The sequence below is a fragment of the Anser brachyrhynchus genome (genome assembly GCF_964034855.1).
Source record: "Anser brachyrhynchus genome assembly, chromosome: 16".
Lineage (NCBI taxonomy): Eukaryota > Metazoa > Chordata > Aves > Anseriformes > Anatidae > Anser > Anser brachyrhynchus.
In genome coordinates, this window is record NC_137734.1 from 15030152 (window position 1) to 15043426 (window position 13275).

Here is a 13275-nt window from a genome sequence, read left to right on the forward strand (position 1 = left end):
CCCCAGAAGAGGCAATATGAAAGATACTAGATATCAAACTTGCCTTTCTTATGGTTTAGTAGGATTTGTTCCTTTTGCTATTTACCTTTTTACCACTGAAAGATGTTTGTTTCAGTAATTTATATTTGAATGCTGCCCAGTGAATTGCTAACTGCATTTGGATCCTTTTCGATGTAACTTTTTATTACATAGAATCATAGAATGGCTTGTCACCCACTATATCAGGTTGCCCAGGGCCTCATCTAACATGTTCTTGAACACCTGCAGGGATGGGGCATCCATAACCTCTCTGGGCAATCTGTTCCAGTACCTCACCACCCTCTGAGTGAAGAATTTCCTCCTAACCTCTAATCAAGGTCTTCCCTCTTTTAGTTTAAAACCATTCCCCCTTGTCCTGTCATTACTTGATTGAACAAAGAGTTGCTCTTCATCTTTATTATGTCCCCTTTAAGTACTGAAAAGCCACAGTGAGGTCACCCTGGAGCCTTCTCTTCTTTAGGGTGAACAGCCCCAGCTCTGTCAGCCTTTTTTCATAGGAGAGGGGCTCCTGCCCCTTGATTGTTTTCATGGCCTCCTCTGGACCCATTCTAACAGATCAACATCCTTCTTGTGCTGGGGTCTCTTGGGCTGGATGCAGTACTCCAAAGTGGGGCCTCACAAGGGCGGATTAGAAGGGCACAATCACCTCCCTCAACCTGCTGCCCACTCCTCTGTTGATGCAGCCCAGGATGCAGTTGGCCTTCTGGGCTACAAGTGCATACTGCTGGCTCATGTCAAGCTTTTTGTCCACCAGAACCCCCAAGTCCTTTTGTGCAGGGCTGCTCTCAATGAGTTCTTCTCCCAGTCTGTATATCTCAGAAATACTCTGTGTGGGTGCACATTATGGCTAGCATGAGGGATATGTTTCTTAGGCTGTAGCTTTCACAGAGGTGAGATAGAAGGCAATCTGTGGTAAGACAGTTCTCTAATTTCCCGTTTCTTGGTCTCCAGCCCTTTGTTGTACATCTATGAGCATTAACATGAGCTCCACTGCATGGAGCCACCCAGCACAGAGGTGTGCATACAGACGAACAAGAAGATAAGAAAGATTAAAAGGTATATTGTGGATACTAGACTTTTATAAAGATGCATTATCCATAAACCCATTCACAATTTGCATGTTTTCCTCTTCCCTGGAGCTCTTAGCCTTTTATGTTCTTCTGTGGCATTCTTGAAGTTGAGAAGAACCAGTGGTGGGTAAAACTGCCCCTTTGTACCACCTGTACTGCAGAATGGTAGAACATGGGATTGTATCTGTGGGTATCACTATGGCTTTTAACATCTCTGGTTTAAGAGTTTCAATATTTGTGCACCCATATTACTTTGTCTATATTCTTATTCACATTTCAAAAAACTATGTGAAACTTAGCCAATAATTCAGATTTCCTCTGTGGAAATGAGCATAGTGGACACATGCTTGGGTGTGATTGCCAGCCTGGCTTGGAACTGAACAAGCAGCCCAGTCATTTAGATAAACCTCAGCAGAGACAGTAATTTTCCCCTTGGTGGTGGAAGTCCTTAGAGGTTTTTAAATGTTATACAATGTAGTAATGAATCACATACTCTCTCTTTCTTTCAGGCTGTCTCTGTCTCTGGAACAGAAGGAATTGAGCCTCAAGACCCTGGAAGAAAACAACCTTGCCCAGCAGAACGAGGTGTCTAAACTACTTTCTGATATTCAACAGGCCCAGCAGCTCCATTCAGACCACAGAAGAGAAATAGAAGAGCTCAACAACCAGGTGTCCTATCCAACAGCATTTTCTTCTCCAGGGAAATTGAATACCACTTTCAGCTTGTAGGCACCACCTTTTTTCCCCTTCCAACAACACATGCTCCTGTGTTCTGTGCAGAGACTTTGCACATTGAAGTGAAGGCTGGATCTGCTATGTTCTCCCTGTGTTGTCCCCTGTTCTCTCATTGTTCAAGCCATTAAATCTGTGAGGAAGAGCAGAAGACTCCTTTGGAATTTCTCAGTATCTATGCTGGAATGTCCCTAGGTGGTGTTTCTATCTCTATATAGAGATAGAAACCAGCAATCTGGTGAGACAGAAGTAGTTATTGCAGTCTGTGGAAGGCACTTCCATCTCAGGCAGTTCATCTGGTATTTTGGGGATGCACAATAAGGGATGCTGACAGACTTCTATTTGCTTCTACTCCCAGGCATCTCTGGCAGCCTGACCTCCATGCAGGGGTGCTTGATCTGCCACCTCACCCTGCCAGCCACCTACTCAAACACGTGCTGCTTCTGTTCTGAGGTTGGAAAGCATGATGGTTGGGCTATTGCTTTCTGGATGGGGAAGCTTCCTTTTGGCCCCTTAACCTCCAGACACCAGAATAAGTTTCTAGCTTATTGTCTGTTTTACTTAGTCTGAATCCTTGTTTTTTTTTTTGCCTTTTGTTTCCAATGAGGTTGTTGCTTAAAGTAATTCCTTATTTTTTTCCCCCTACTTCCTGCTCTGCTGCCTCAGTAGCAGCACTGTCCCTGAGGCTCTGTGCATCTGTGTGTCGTAGGTACAGTCACTGCAGGAAGTGGTGCTGGAGAAGGAGGCTGGCCTGGCAGCTCGGGAGAAGCAGCTATTACAGGATCTGGAGGAGTCCCGAGCCGGCGAACTGTGCTTGAGAGACTCTTTGCACATGCTGGAGGCTGAGATGGCTGAACTTCATCTGAGGCTTTGCAGCACAGAGAACAGAGCAAAGGCATTGGCTACAGAGTGCCAGCAGGCTAACAGCGCCCATTGTGAAGCCCAATCACAGTTGGACAAACTGCAGTTGGTTCTCCACCACATGCTGTGTGACAGCACTGATACAAGCAGAGACCTGGTCACTTGGAGTTCAGGCAAGTGTGGGAAGGTTGAGGAGACTGTGGAGTGCACATAGGAGAGCAGATAAGGGACGGGTGTTTCTTTGCAGTCCTAATAGGTTCATCCTTTCACTTCAGACTGGCTCAAGCCTTGGGAAGTCTTGAAGGCCTGAGGTCTCTGCGCAGAGACAAGTTCCTGTTTGTATGTGGAGAAATAACCAGCACCAGAATGAAATAGAGGCCCATAGTCATGGAAGTGTATGTGCGTTCTTCCATGGAGCAGCAGTTACATTAGTGGGCAGCAAAATAATGTTAGCCTATGACATGTCTTGCTGTAACGTGAACTCTAAGGCAACAACAAAGGTGCTGCCACCTTCTCCTATGTAAAAAGAGGCCTTGTTTGTGGGACCCCCAAATTAAAGCTTGAAACACAGTGGCTTTTTTCTCCAGAACAGGATCGTGTCTGGGGCGTAACTGTTTCTCAGGCCAGGGAAGTCCCTGTAGAGCTCACAGTGGACAGAGTGGCAGCAGCCATAGAAGACCTGCATCAGGACCTGAGGCAGACTCGGCAAGATCTGGTAATGTGTCTCTGTAGTGCATGCAGAAATCCTGTCCTTCTGCTGAACTGAGCTGAGAAGCAGAGTGCCAGTGCCAGAACTGGTGTAAATTGTAGGCCAGGTTTGCTTGCTGCCATGGGGGAAACGGATGATCATGATTACATTTACCATTAATGTCCAACTGCCCCCTCCTACCTTGGTTACTTCTGCCTTTAGCTTTTGTACCTCCTTGTCTTCTGCCAGCAGTGGCTCTGTGAACTCATATTGCTCTTCTTGCCTCCTCCAGAATGATGCCAAGAAGAAAATACAGGACCTTGAGCTGGAGCTGAGCAAGAGGCAAGCTGAGAGGGACCACTTCAGTGCCTGCAATCAAGAACTACAGAAGCAGTTGACTCGATGCCAGGAAGGTACAGCGTTGCCTTTCCAACCTACTGAGCCAATCCTGTCTCATGAGCAGGGATTTCTGGTGTCACACAGGAAAAGTGCAGTGCCAGGAGATGGGAGGAGGGAAAAAGTAATCAAGCATGAGATTTGCCCATAGAACTACCAGTGAATGCTTTTCATAACAAAAGATCCAGTGGCTGGCACTGCATATAGTGCTATGACTGGTGATGTTTGTTCAGGGGTGATCCCTTTCAGGTAATATATCACTACAAAGTAGGTGTGACTTGATACCTTACAGCATCCTTCTCCATACACTGTTTAAAATTCCCAACCCGCTAAAATCCTTATCTTTGCAGACTTCCTTTTCCTCTTACATTGCCATTTCACAGAGCGTCAGTTCAGTGTTAAGCTACTGTGTTATTGTAATTGCCAATGCATCCTTTCTTCTGCTGTTTTTCCTAGTTTTCTGTTATCTAATGCTTTTGCATCCTAGTATCTGAGCAAACACAGTTTCTTGCTCCCCTAGCTGCTACTTACTTATGTCTTTGGTAACATGTTCACTTTGGATTTATCTACAAACTGTTTTTCATATACTACTGATTACCTCTTCTTCTAATCTCCAGGCCTTCACAGAGCCCTCCAGGGCTACTGTTCTCTCTGTATAAGAGCTGGACAGGCATCTCTGCTCCTCTCTCTGCTGTTATTTTCCCACTCTCCAAATCAGAATTGCTTTTCCATCTCCTTGTCTTGTTTTCCTTGTCTCAGACTCTCAGACTACAGGAACAGGTAGTGTGGGCATTGCTCTTGCTCGTTGTCTCCCTCGCATACTGCCACCTGCTCATGTAATACCTTTAACTATTCAGTGTTTCTTTGTGTAACTTCTGTGAGATGGAACAGCTGATCATTTTTCAGACTCCTTACAGCAGAGTTTTCCAGCCTTAGATCATCCCTATTTCTGGAAGATTTGTAGTGTTTGGTTTTCTTATCATACATGCTAACAGCTTACGTACTTTAAATTTTGCCATTGGGTGGATTCTGCTGGTCCCACTGGTCAGTTCTTTTCCTGTTTAGACTAAACTGCTAGACAGGAACTATTCCTATAGTTCTATCTTTTAGCTTGTTTTAGTTCCTGTCTAATCCTGTGTGATTCGGTTGTCACTACTGGTACGATGCTCAATTGTTCTTGCTCTGCTGTTATCGTAGTATCACGGAATATTTCTTTTCTTTTTTCTCTGTCAATGCACAATGTATTTCCCTAGTATCCTTTTGGACAAATACCTTAAAGTGTATCTTAAAGCACAATGTTGGTGTCTGTTCTATTTTCTAAAGCCTCTTATGTCTTCCTGGTCAATTAACTGTGTCATAGTCAGTCCTTACTTTTGCTTCTTGTTCCCCCCCACCACCCACCCCCAACCTTTTTTCTTTAGGACGCTAAATCTCTCATCTACTGTAAAACACAGACAGATAGGAAAATGTTGTTTTCTCCCTAGGATACAAATCAGTTTGGTTTTGCTTTGCTTTTCACCTTCTCCTTGACCTTTACGGCTGCAGAGAGGCAGATGGCAGAAGACAAGAAGAACTCTCTACAAGCTGCCTTGCAGGCAGAGGCTGCTGCTCTAAAGAAGGAAGCTACGACTCTGCATCAAGAGGTGGCATCTTTGGAAATGAAACTTGAGAGCACTGAGAAGCAAAGAAAGGATGTGCTGGTAAGGCTAGCAGATGCCATAAAGGGTAATTTCTTGCATAATTTTTTGGTCTTCTATTAATAATTCTAAGGAACAACTTTTTCAGTAGAGAGTTGGTTTTGGTTGATGCTGTACAGGTTTAGTCCAAATCTGAGAAGATACAAATTATGCAAGCGCTGAATAAGTGTCTCATGTTTTACTTTCCCTCCATTCATTATCCCGTTTCCCAGACTTTTTCTTTCCTGCCAGTCCCTGTAGCTGAATTAGCAGAGTCAATACTTTGAATGAGAGAATACAGTCCAGAAGGGGGAGAGAACTAACATCACAAAATCCATAGAGAGAACACAGACCACTATGAAGGCAAAAAAATAGTATTTTCACCAGTGATTATTTTTTAATTTTTCCAATAGCATTCTTCTGAATAAGGAAGAAAAGATGCTGGAGTCACATAAAACTTACTTATAATTCAGGGTGTTTATTTTCCACAGTTCTGAATGGTTTTGCACTTGGAACTTTAGTCAAAGTAACTTTCAAACTTACTTACATTGTTCAAACTTATTTACATAGTTTGGACAATTATTTGATAGTGTCCAAATACATATTTAGGTTCATAAATATCTAGAGCTGTAAAAAGGGATGAGAAGAGAAAGTCTGTTAATAATAAAACTATTCATCATTGCACAGCTGAGTGCTGACTGTGGGGAAAAATAGAGAAATTTGAGAAACAAAACAGCTGATTCAGATAAATATATATGTGGCTGCGAGGGTTGAAAAAGGATTGAAAGGTTTCATTGTTTGAAACCAATCTTGATTTCAAACACAAAATGACAAGCTGTGATCCGATCGTTACTCCTTCAAGAAAAGACAGTGGGGTTCCAGCACTGTGAAAATGCTACACAGTAGAGGTTCCCCTGGGGAGGGGAAATGTTGGAGTTGTTCTCTCTTCTCTTCGTAATAGAACATCATCGTGCCACTAATTTATGCTTAATCTGGACTTTAAATCCTGGGTGCTGTTCTGGCACCTCCTCCCAAAAAGGACATATTAGAGCTAGAAGAGGTTCTTGGAAGGGCATCAAGGAAGATGGGACTAGCTGAGTAATCTGGAAAAGATTCAACCTGAAGGGTAAAACAGGAGAGCTCTACAATACCCTGGGAAGCAAGGGAAGAGGGGGCAGTCACATTTTTTTCCACAGAACAGAAGCCATATGTTGCAGCTAGTGAGAACCACACTGCAAATGACAGGAAATAATTTTTCTTAGAGCAGAGGAGATCTGTTGAACTTCTTGCCAAAAGGTGTTGTCAATACAGTGGGCCTATATAGGGTCAGGAGGAATCTGTTAAATTCTTCGCAAGCTGAAACAGTGCTGGAGTTTGTGGGGGAAGTATCATCTAAACCTATCCTAATCTTAGGCTTTTTTCCCTGGGTATGCACTTACAGTCACCATTAAATACAGCATAGTAGCCTAGACATTTGAGCCAGTGCAGCTGTTCTTATATGACCAATATTTTCGTACTTCTCCATTTACAATGACTCAAAAACAAACAGAAAACACAATTACAGACAGAATTTGCTAAATACAGTACAGTTCTCAACATTTTTTGAGTGAAAATGGAAAATATAAATCAAACAAGGGAAACTAACTGAACGGGTAGAATTTTCTACTGCACAAACTGCAGCCCTTGACTGCCACCAAAGTGGGAGTTCAAATCTAGTATGAAAACCAAACATATGTAAATGGAATTATTGAATCTTTTTCTTGCTGTATTGCAGCATGAACGGGACAGACTGCAAGCAGTTGAAGAAAAACTAATGTGGGAGATAAAACTTCTTCAGGAATCAGTCACAGCCTCTGAAACACGAGCAAATACAGCAGCAGAAATGAATCACTCCCTTGAACAAGAACTTCAAACTACATTGTCTATCTTAAAAATAAAAAATGAAGAAGTGCAAACTCAGAGGGAGAAAATCCAGATGCTACAGAAAGAGGTAGCAGATGTAAAAGCTTTGAAGGAGGATCTTACTCAAACGAATGCCATCCTATCAAAGAGAGAGGGAGAAATGAAGTTATACCAGGAACAGATGAGAATACTGGAAAACCAGGAAGAAATGCATAAAACGACTCTAGATCAGATTATTAAGGACATTAAAGAGAAAAAAGAGAAGACAGAATCCCAGCAAGAACAAATAAAGGAGCTAGAGCAGCAGCAAGAAAAACAGATGATTGCTGCAAGCAAGATGAGCAAAGACCTGGAAGACAGAAACCAGGAGATCAGATCCCAGCAAGAACTGATCCAGGAGCTGGAGAAGCAGCGAGAAACGCAGAGGACTGCTGTGAGCAACATGAGCAAAGACCTGGAGGAGAGAAAACAGGAGATCAGATCCCAGCAAGAACTGATCCAGGAGCTGGAGAAGCAGCGAGAAACGCAGAGGACTGCTGTGAGCAACATGAGCAAAGACCTGGAGGAGAGAAAACAGGAGATCAGATCCCAGCAAGAACTGATCCAGGAGCTGGAGAAGCAGCGAGAAACGCAGAGGACTGCTGTGAGCAGGATGAGCAAAGACCTGGAAGACAGAGACCAGGAGATCAGATCCCAGCAAGAACTGATCCAGGAGCTGGAGGAGCAATGCGAAATGCAGAGGACTGCTGTAAGCAACATGAGCAAAGACCTGGAGGAGAGAAAACAGGAGATCAGATCCCAGCAAGAACTGATCCAGGAGCTGGAGAAGCAGCGAGAAATGCAGAGGACTGCTGTAAGCAGGATGAGCAAAGACCTGGAAGACAGAGACCAGGAGATCAGATCCCAGCAAGAACTGATCGGGGAGCTGGAGAAGCAGCGAGAAACGCAGAGGACTGCTGTGAGCAGGATGAGCAAAGACCTGGAAGACAGAGACCAGGAGATCAGATCCCAGCAAGAAATGATACGGGAGCTGGAGAAGCAGCAAGAAACGCAGAGGACTGCTGTGAGCAGGATGAGCAAAGACCTGGAAGACAGAGACCAGGAGATCAGATCCCAGCAAGAACTGATCGGGGAGCTGGAGAAGCAGCGAGAAACGCAGAGGACTGCTGTGAGCAGGATGAGCAAAGACCTGGAAGACAGAGACCAGGAGATCAGATCCCAGCAAGAACTGATCCAGGAGCTGGAGAAGCAACAGGAAGTGCAGAGGGCTGCTGTGAGCAGGATGAGCAAAGACCTGGAAGACAGAGACCAGGAGATCAAATTCCAGGAAGGGAAAATAATGATTCTAGAACAACATGGTACATCACAAGTGAGAAGTCTGCTAGTGGATCTTGATCATATGAAAGGAAACTTGCAGGAGAAAAATTTAGAGCTTATGTCTCTGACTCAGCACATCAAAGAACTGGAGATGGAGAGAGAACAGGTGAAATCTTTGCACACAAGTCTTGAACACCTTGGGGCAGTTCTTAGAGACAGAGAGAGTGAGTCTGACACTCAAAGGGATCAGTTAAGACTCTTCCAGCAGTACAAGGAACGTCAAGAGGAGTACTTGCAAGAGCTTCATGGTAAAATAGAAAAGATGACCCTTTCTTTATCTAAGAAAGATCAGGAGCTTGAGTCACAGCAAAAACAAATTCAGGAAGCTGAAGAAGTCATGGAAATGAAGTTGAAGACTGTCCATGATCAACTGGAGCAGACATTAGAAACTTTAAAAGAAAAGGACAAACTCCTAGACATCCAAAAGCAACAAACAAGGAAACATGAGGAAAAAACAGAAGAACAAATTAATGTCTTATATAAAGACTTAGAATACACTAAGGCAATATTGAGAGAGAAGGATTTCATGATTAAATCTCAGAAGGAACTGATTGAGACTTTCCAAAAACAAGAAAAAGACTTTGAGCAGCAGAAGGAACTTCTGCAACATCTTAAAGTGGCTCTAAAGGAACATGAGCAAGAAATTATATCACTTAGAAAGCAATGTGAGGTGTGCAAAGAAAAGGAGGAAAAGCATGAAGCTGATCAAGCAAGTCTTCAAGAAACAAAAGTGACTCTGAAAGAAAGGGAAAGAAAGATAGAGGTACTGGAGGAGACTATCTCTAAGCTTCAACAGCAAAATGAAGAGGCAATGATGCAGAGTACAGCTATACTGCAAAAACTAGAATATGCTGAATCTTCTCTAGCAGCTAGAGATCAAGAGAGAGTGTCTCTGCAAGAGCATGTCCAGGAACTTCGAGAGCAGAAGGAGTTAGAAGGCAAACAGGCCAAGAGTCTACAGCAGGATCTAAACAAAATGAGCCAAACAATGAAAAAGAAAAATTTGGAGATCCTTCAGCAGTCAGAGCAGATTAATGTCTTCCAGCTTCGTGAAGAAAGCATGAAAGTAGCACTAACGTCTTGCCAGAATCAAGTAAATCTACTTGAGGAAGTGTTGAGGAAGAGAGATGAAGACAACAAAACTCTTATGCAAAAACTTCAACAACAAGAAGAAGAACTGAAGACCTTGCAGAATCTCCAGCTTATGCTAACTGAGAAGAAAGAAGAGATTAGACATCACAGAGAGCAAGAGAAGCTCCTGGAAGAAGCCTTGCATGAGAAAGAATGGGAGACTAAGGCTCAAGGTGAGCAAAAAAGGTTAGAAGATGAGGAAATGAGAGGTCTTCAGGAAGATGTCCAGCACATTCAGCAGATGCTGATAAAGAAGGATGAAGAGATCAAGTGCCAGAGAGACAGAGTCAGGTATTTAGAGAAGACTCTGACAGGGAGAGAACAAGAGCTTAGGAGGCAGAGTGAACTCCTGAAACAATTAACGTCAGCTTTGCGATGGAAAGATGAAGGGGAGGCCCTAAAGAAACAAATCCAGAAACTCCAAAAATGGGAAGAAGAGGAAGCAGAGAAGAAGAAAGTTCTCCAGGAGAGAGACCACTTCTTGAAAAGGCAGAAGGAGCTAGCCCAGCAACTGGAAGATGAGAGAAAAGTAAAAGGAGAAGAATTGAAGCGTGTGATTGCTATTTTGAAGCAGACTGAAAGTGGAGAAATCGAATGGAAAGAGAAAGCACAAGCACTGACTCTTGCCCTTACTAAGAGTGAAATGGCCAATGGGACTTTGAGGGAAGAAATAGCCATCTTGCAAAGTATGGTTTTAGACAGGGACGAGGACCGGTTTCATCTTCAGGTAGGCAGTATGACCGATCATGAGACAACTAAAACATCTATAAAGGATTCTAATTATGTTTCCTATAAATATTTACCTGCTTGGCCAAAGAAACTATGTTTTCAGCCAAGAGGCTTGTCTGTCTGTGTAGCACAGGCCAGGGACCACTCACCTGCTACAATTTTTTCTGTCACGCCCAGAACTACTGAAAGAGCTATAGAGCTTACTCTTAAATCAAGCCCAAAAGTTGGGGATTAGTAATTGGTTCTCCTGTCTAGTATCCTGCCTAGGTAGTTTTAGGCAACATGGTGTGGTTAGGATTTGGCATGAAGAAGAAAGAGCACAGTTGACGAAACTAATGTGCTAAACTTTAGATTATTTTTTTTTTAAGATGGCTGAGCAGCAGCTACACTGACAGTTTTTAGAGTATGTTTTCAGATATCTGCTGTTTCTTACCACACACATTATGTTTATGTGTGGACAAGCAAGTTATTTGGTTACAAGTCACAGGAGCACGTGATGGTCCTTATGTAGAGCCACTAAGAAAATAAAGTGCTGTTTTGGCCCGTGGACCAGGAGGGAAAGATGGGACTTAGCACTGTCCATTCCTGAAGCTCGTCACCCTCTCTGACTTGTTGATCTGGTCCTTCTAACCTTTATGTGACCTGGTGCCATATAATCTCCTCTGTGTATACCCAGCAGGCTATTGCAGAAGGGGAGCAGCTATCATGGGTCTCAGAGAAGAGACTCCTGTGGCAGCGGCTGGAGAGTCTGCAGCAAGCAATTGCAAGGCTGGAACATGAAAAGACTGAGCTGAAGCAACTCAATGCTGAGCTCAGGAGGACTCTTGAGCAGGTAAAACAGGCTTTCACTGCCTCTCCAATGCCTCGTGGTCTTCTGCAACACAACACATTTCCATATACAGCCCTTTGGAGTCCTCTGCTTTTTTACTACCTCTCCCACTTTCCTCTGTGGACATACACTTCCATGTTTTCCTTCTCTTCTGGCCACACACTGCTTTCACGGATGAACATTCACTTAGGTCCTACTCTTCATGCCCTGGTGTTACCATACATGCACATTTGACACTCTTGTGTCAGAAACCTCCTCTTGCTTTTTCTCTTCCATAGTCTACATTGAGTGCTTTTTGCCTCCAGCTTTCTCTGGTGCAAGTAGAGATTTCTCTGAGTAGAAATCTGCTCACAGTGATGTCCAGGCTGGTTTCTATGACTCTTTCTCCTATCCAACATGCAGGTGGAACGTGAACGAAGGAGATTGAAGAGAGGTTATAGTGGTCAGTCACTGCCAGGTGCATGCAAGTTTTCTCTCTCAGAGTCTGATGAAGACAAGACGCCTGCTTCTAGACAGGTGTGAACAGAATCTTACTTGGTGGGAGAAGGGTCTGGCCATACAGAGAAACTATATGGCAAATCCCAGTGGTAACAGTGTCCTCCCTATATAGACCTAATGTAAGTCTAATATAGACTGTTACCCTGCCCAGACTGGAAACTAACAAGAAATTCTTGCTTTTTCTTCACAGGAGGAGGCTCATGCTCTCTCCAGTCAATTAGCTGAGTTACAGAATCAGGTGAGGAGTAGGAAAGTTGTCATCAAAAGCTGCTGTAGCTGCACTGATGAGCACAACTTTACATGATGTTACAGCACAAGTTTTGTTTGGCTGGGTTCCAGCTGTCAGGAAGTGAGTACACCAGGCAATAGAAATAACCAGGTAGCCGCATCTGTTGGTCATGGTCAAACACCACCATTCATCTGGGTCTAGTCTCTGACTTTCCATGTCAGGCATGGTGGGTGAGAGATTGGAAGAAATTCAGAAAATTGAAACTTGCCTGCAGCCAGAGAGTATTCTAAGGATGTTTTGTTTGAGCCTTACCCATCCTGTCAACAGTTTCTATTTTCCCTTGATTCAGTTAAAAGTGGAGCTTGCATCTTATCAGAATTCCAGGGACACAAGGCAGTGGCTGAGCTTATAGCTCTCAGGCAATTATTAGTCTCATACTCTTATTCTGTGCTAATCACAGTCCCAATATTAGACTGAGTCAGAGACGTGAGCACTATAAGGATATTTGTTTTATCAGTGTAAGAGTGTACCTTCCAATTACTATTGCATCATTTGATAGTGATATTGGCAGTACTAGCAGGTTGCCAGACTTATGTTCTCTGTACTTTTTTGGGTCAGGTATGCCCTGGTCTCCCTGAGGATGTGAATCTTCACAGGTGATAAGGGCAAAATGTATATAATACTACTGTGGCTAAAGTACATAATGCTTAGCTCTGGAAAGTGAGCTAAGCACACTGCTGAAGCCCACAAGTTATCACCAGGAAGCTTCAGTGTCTGAAGTTCTCTTGCTAGAGATAACAAATGGAACCGCTTTCCCCTTGTGACTCATGTCTCCCTGTACTGTGGACCTGTTTCCATTCAGCAGGAAAATAAAGGTGCTCTGGTCAAAGAATAGTCCGTAGCTTGCTCATGAGGGCACTGCTTGGTTATGGGAGACTGTAACTTGATCTTCCTCTTTCTGGGAGATGCTCTAAGCAGCAGATGGCCACTTTTCCCAGTTGTATCTACATTACCTACCAAAGCGTGGGAGGGTTTTTCAGGTTTTACATCCCAGTTTCACAAAGTGTCCTTGTTATTTCAGATATAATGTCAGATCTGTCCCTCTCTTCAGTAGTGTG

At 43.5% G+C, this 13275-nt stretch overlaps 1 protein-coding gene across 4 annotated transcripts in view; it reads left to right on the forward strand.

Moving 5' to 3' along the window:
- Positions 1 to 13275, forward strand: part of CEP250 (centrosomal protein 250) — a 35013-nt gene that overhangs the window by 20579 nt on the left and 1159 nt on the right. For 2 of the 4 annotated variants that reach the window (XM_080557754.1, XM_080557756.1), the window contains 9 exons: positions 1619 to 1778; positions 2551 to 2875; positions 3290 to 3417; positions 3683 to 3803; positions 5332 to 5486; positions 7237 to 10599; positions 11278 to 11433; positions 11833 to 11946; positions 12119 to 12166. In XM_080557754.1, coding sequence (XP_080413880.1) covers positions 1619 to 1778; positions 2551 to 2875; positions 3290 to 3417; positions 3683 to 3803; positions 5332 to 5486; positions 7237 to 10599; positions 11278 to 11433; positions 11833 to 11946; positions 12119 to 12166 — 4570 coding nt within the window. Of the gene's footprint in view, positions 1 to 1618; positions 1779 to 2550; positions 2876 to 3289; positions 3418 to 3682; positions 3804 to 5331; positions 5487 to 7236; positions 10600 to 11277; positions 11434 to 11832; positions 11947 to 12118; positions 12278 to 13275 lie in introns of all 4 variants that reach the window. The other 2 variants (XM_080557755.1, XM_080557757.1) reach the window with 2 other exon arrangements.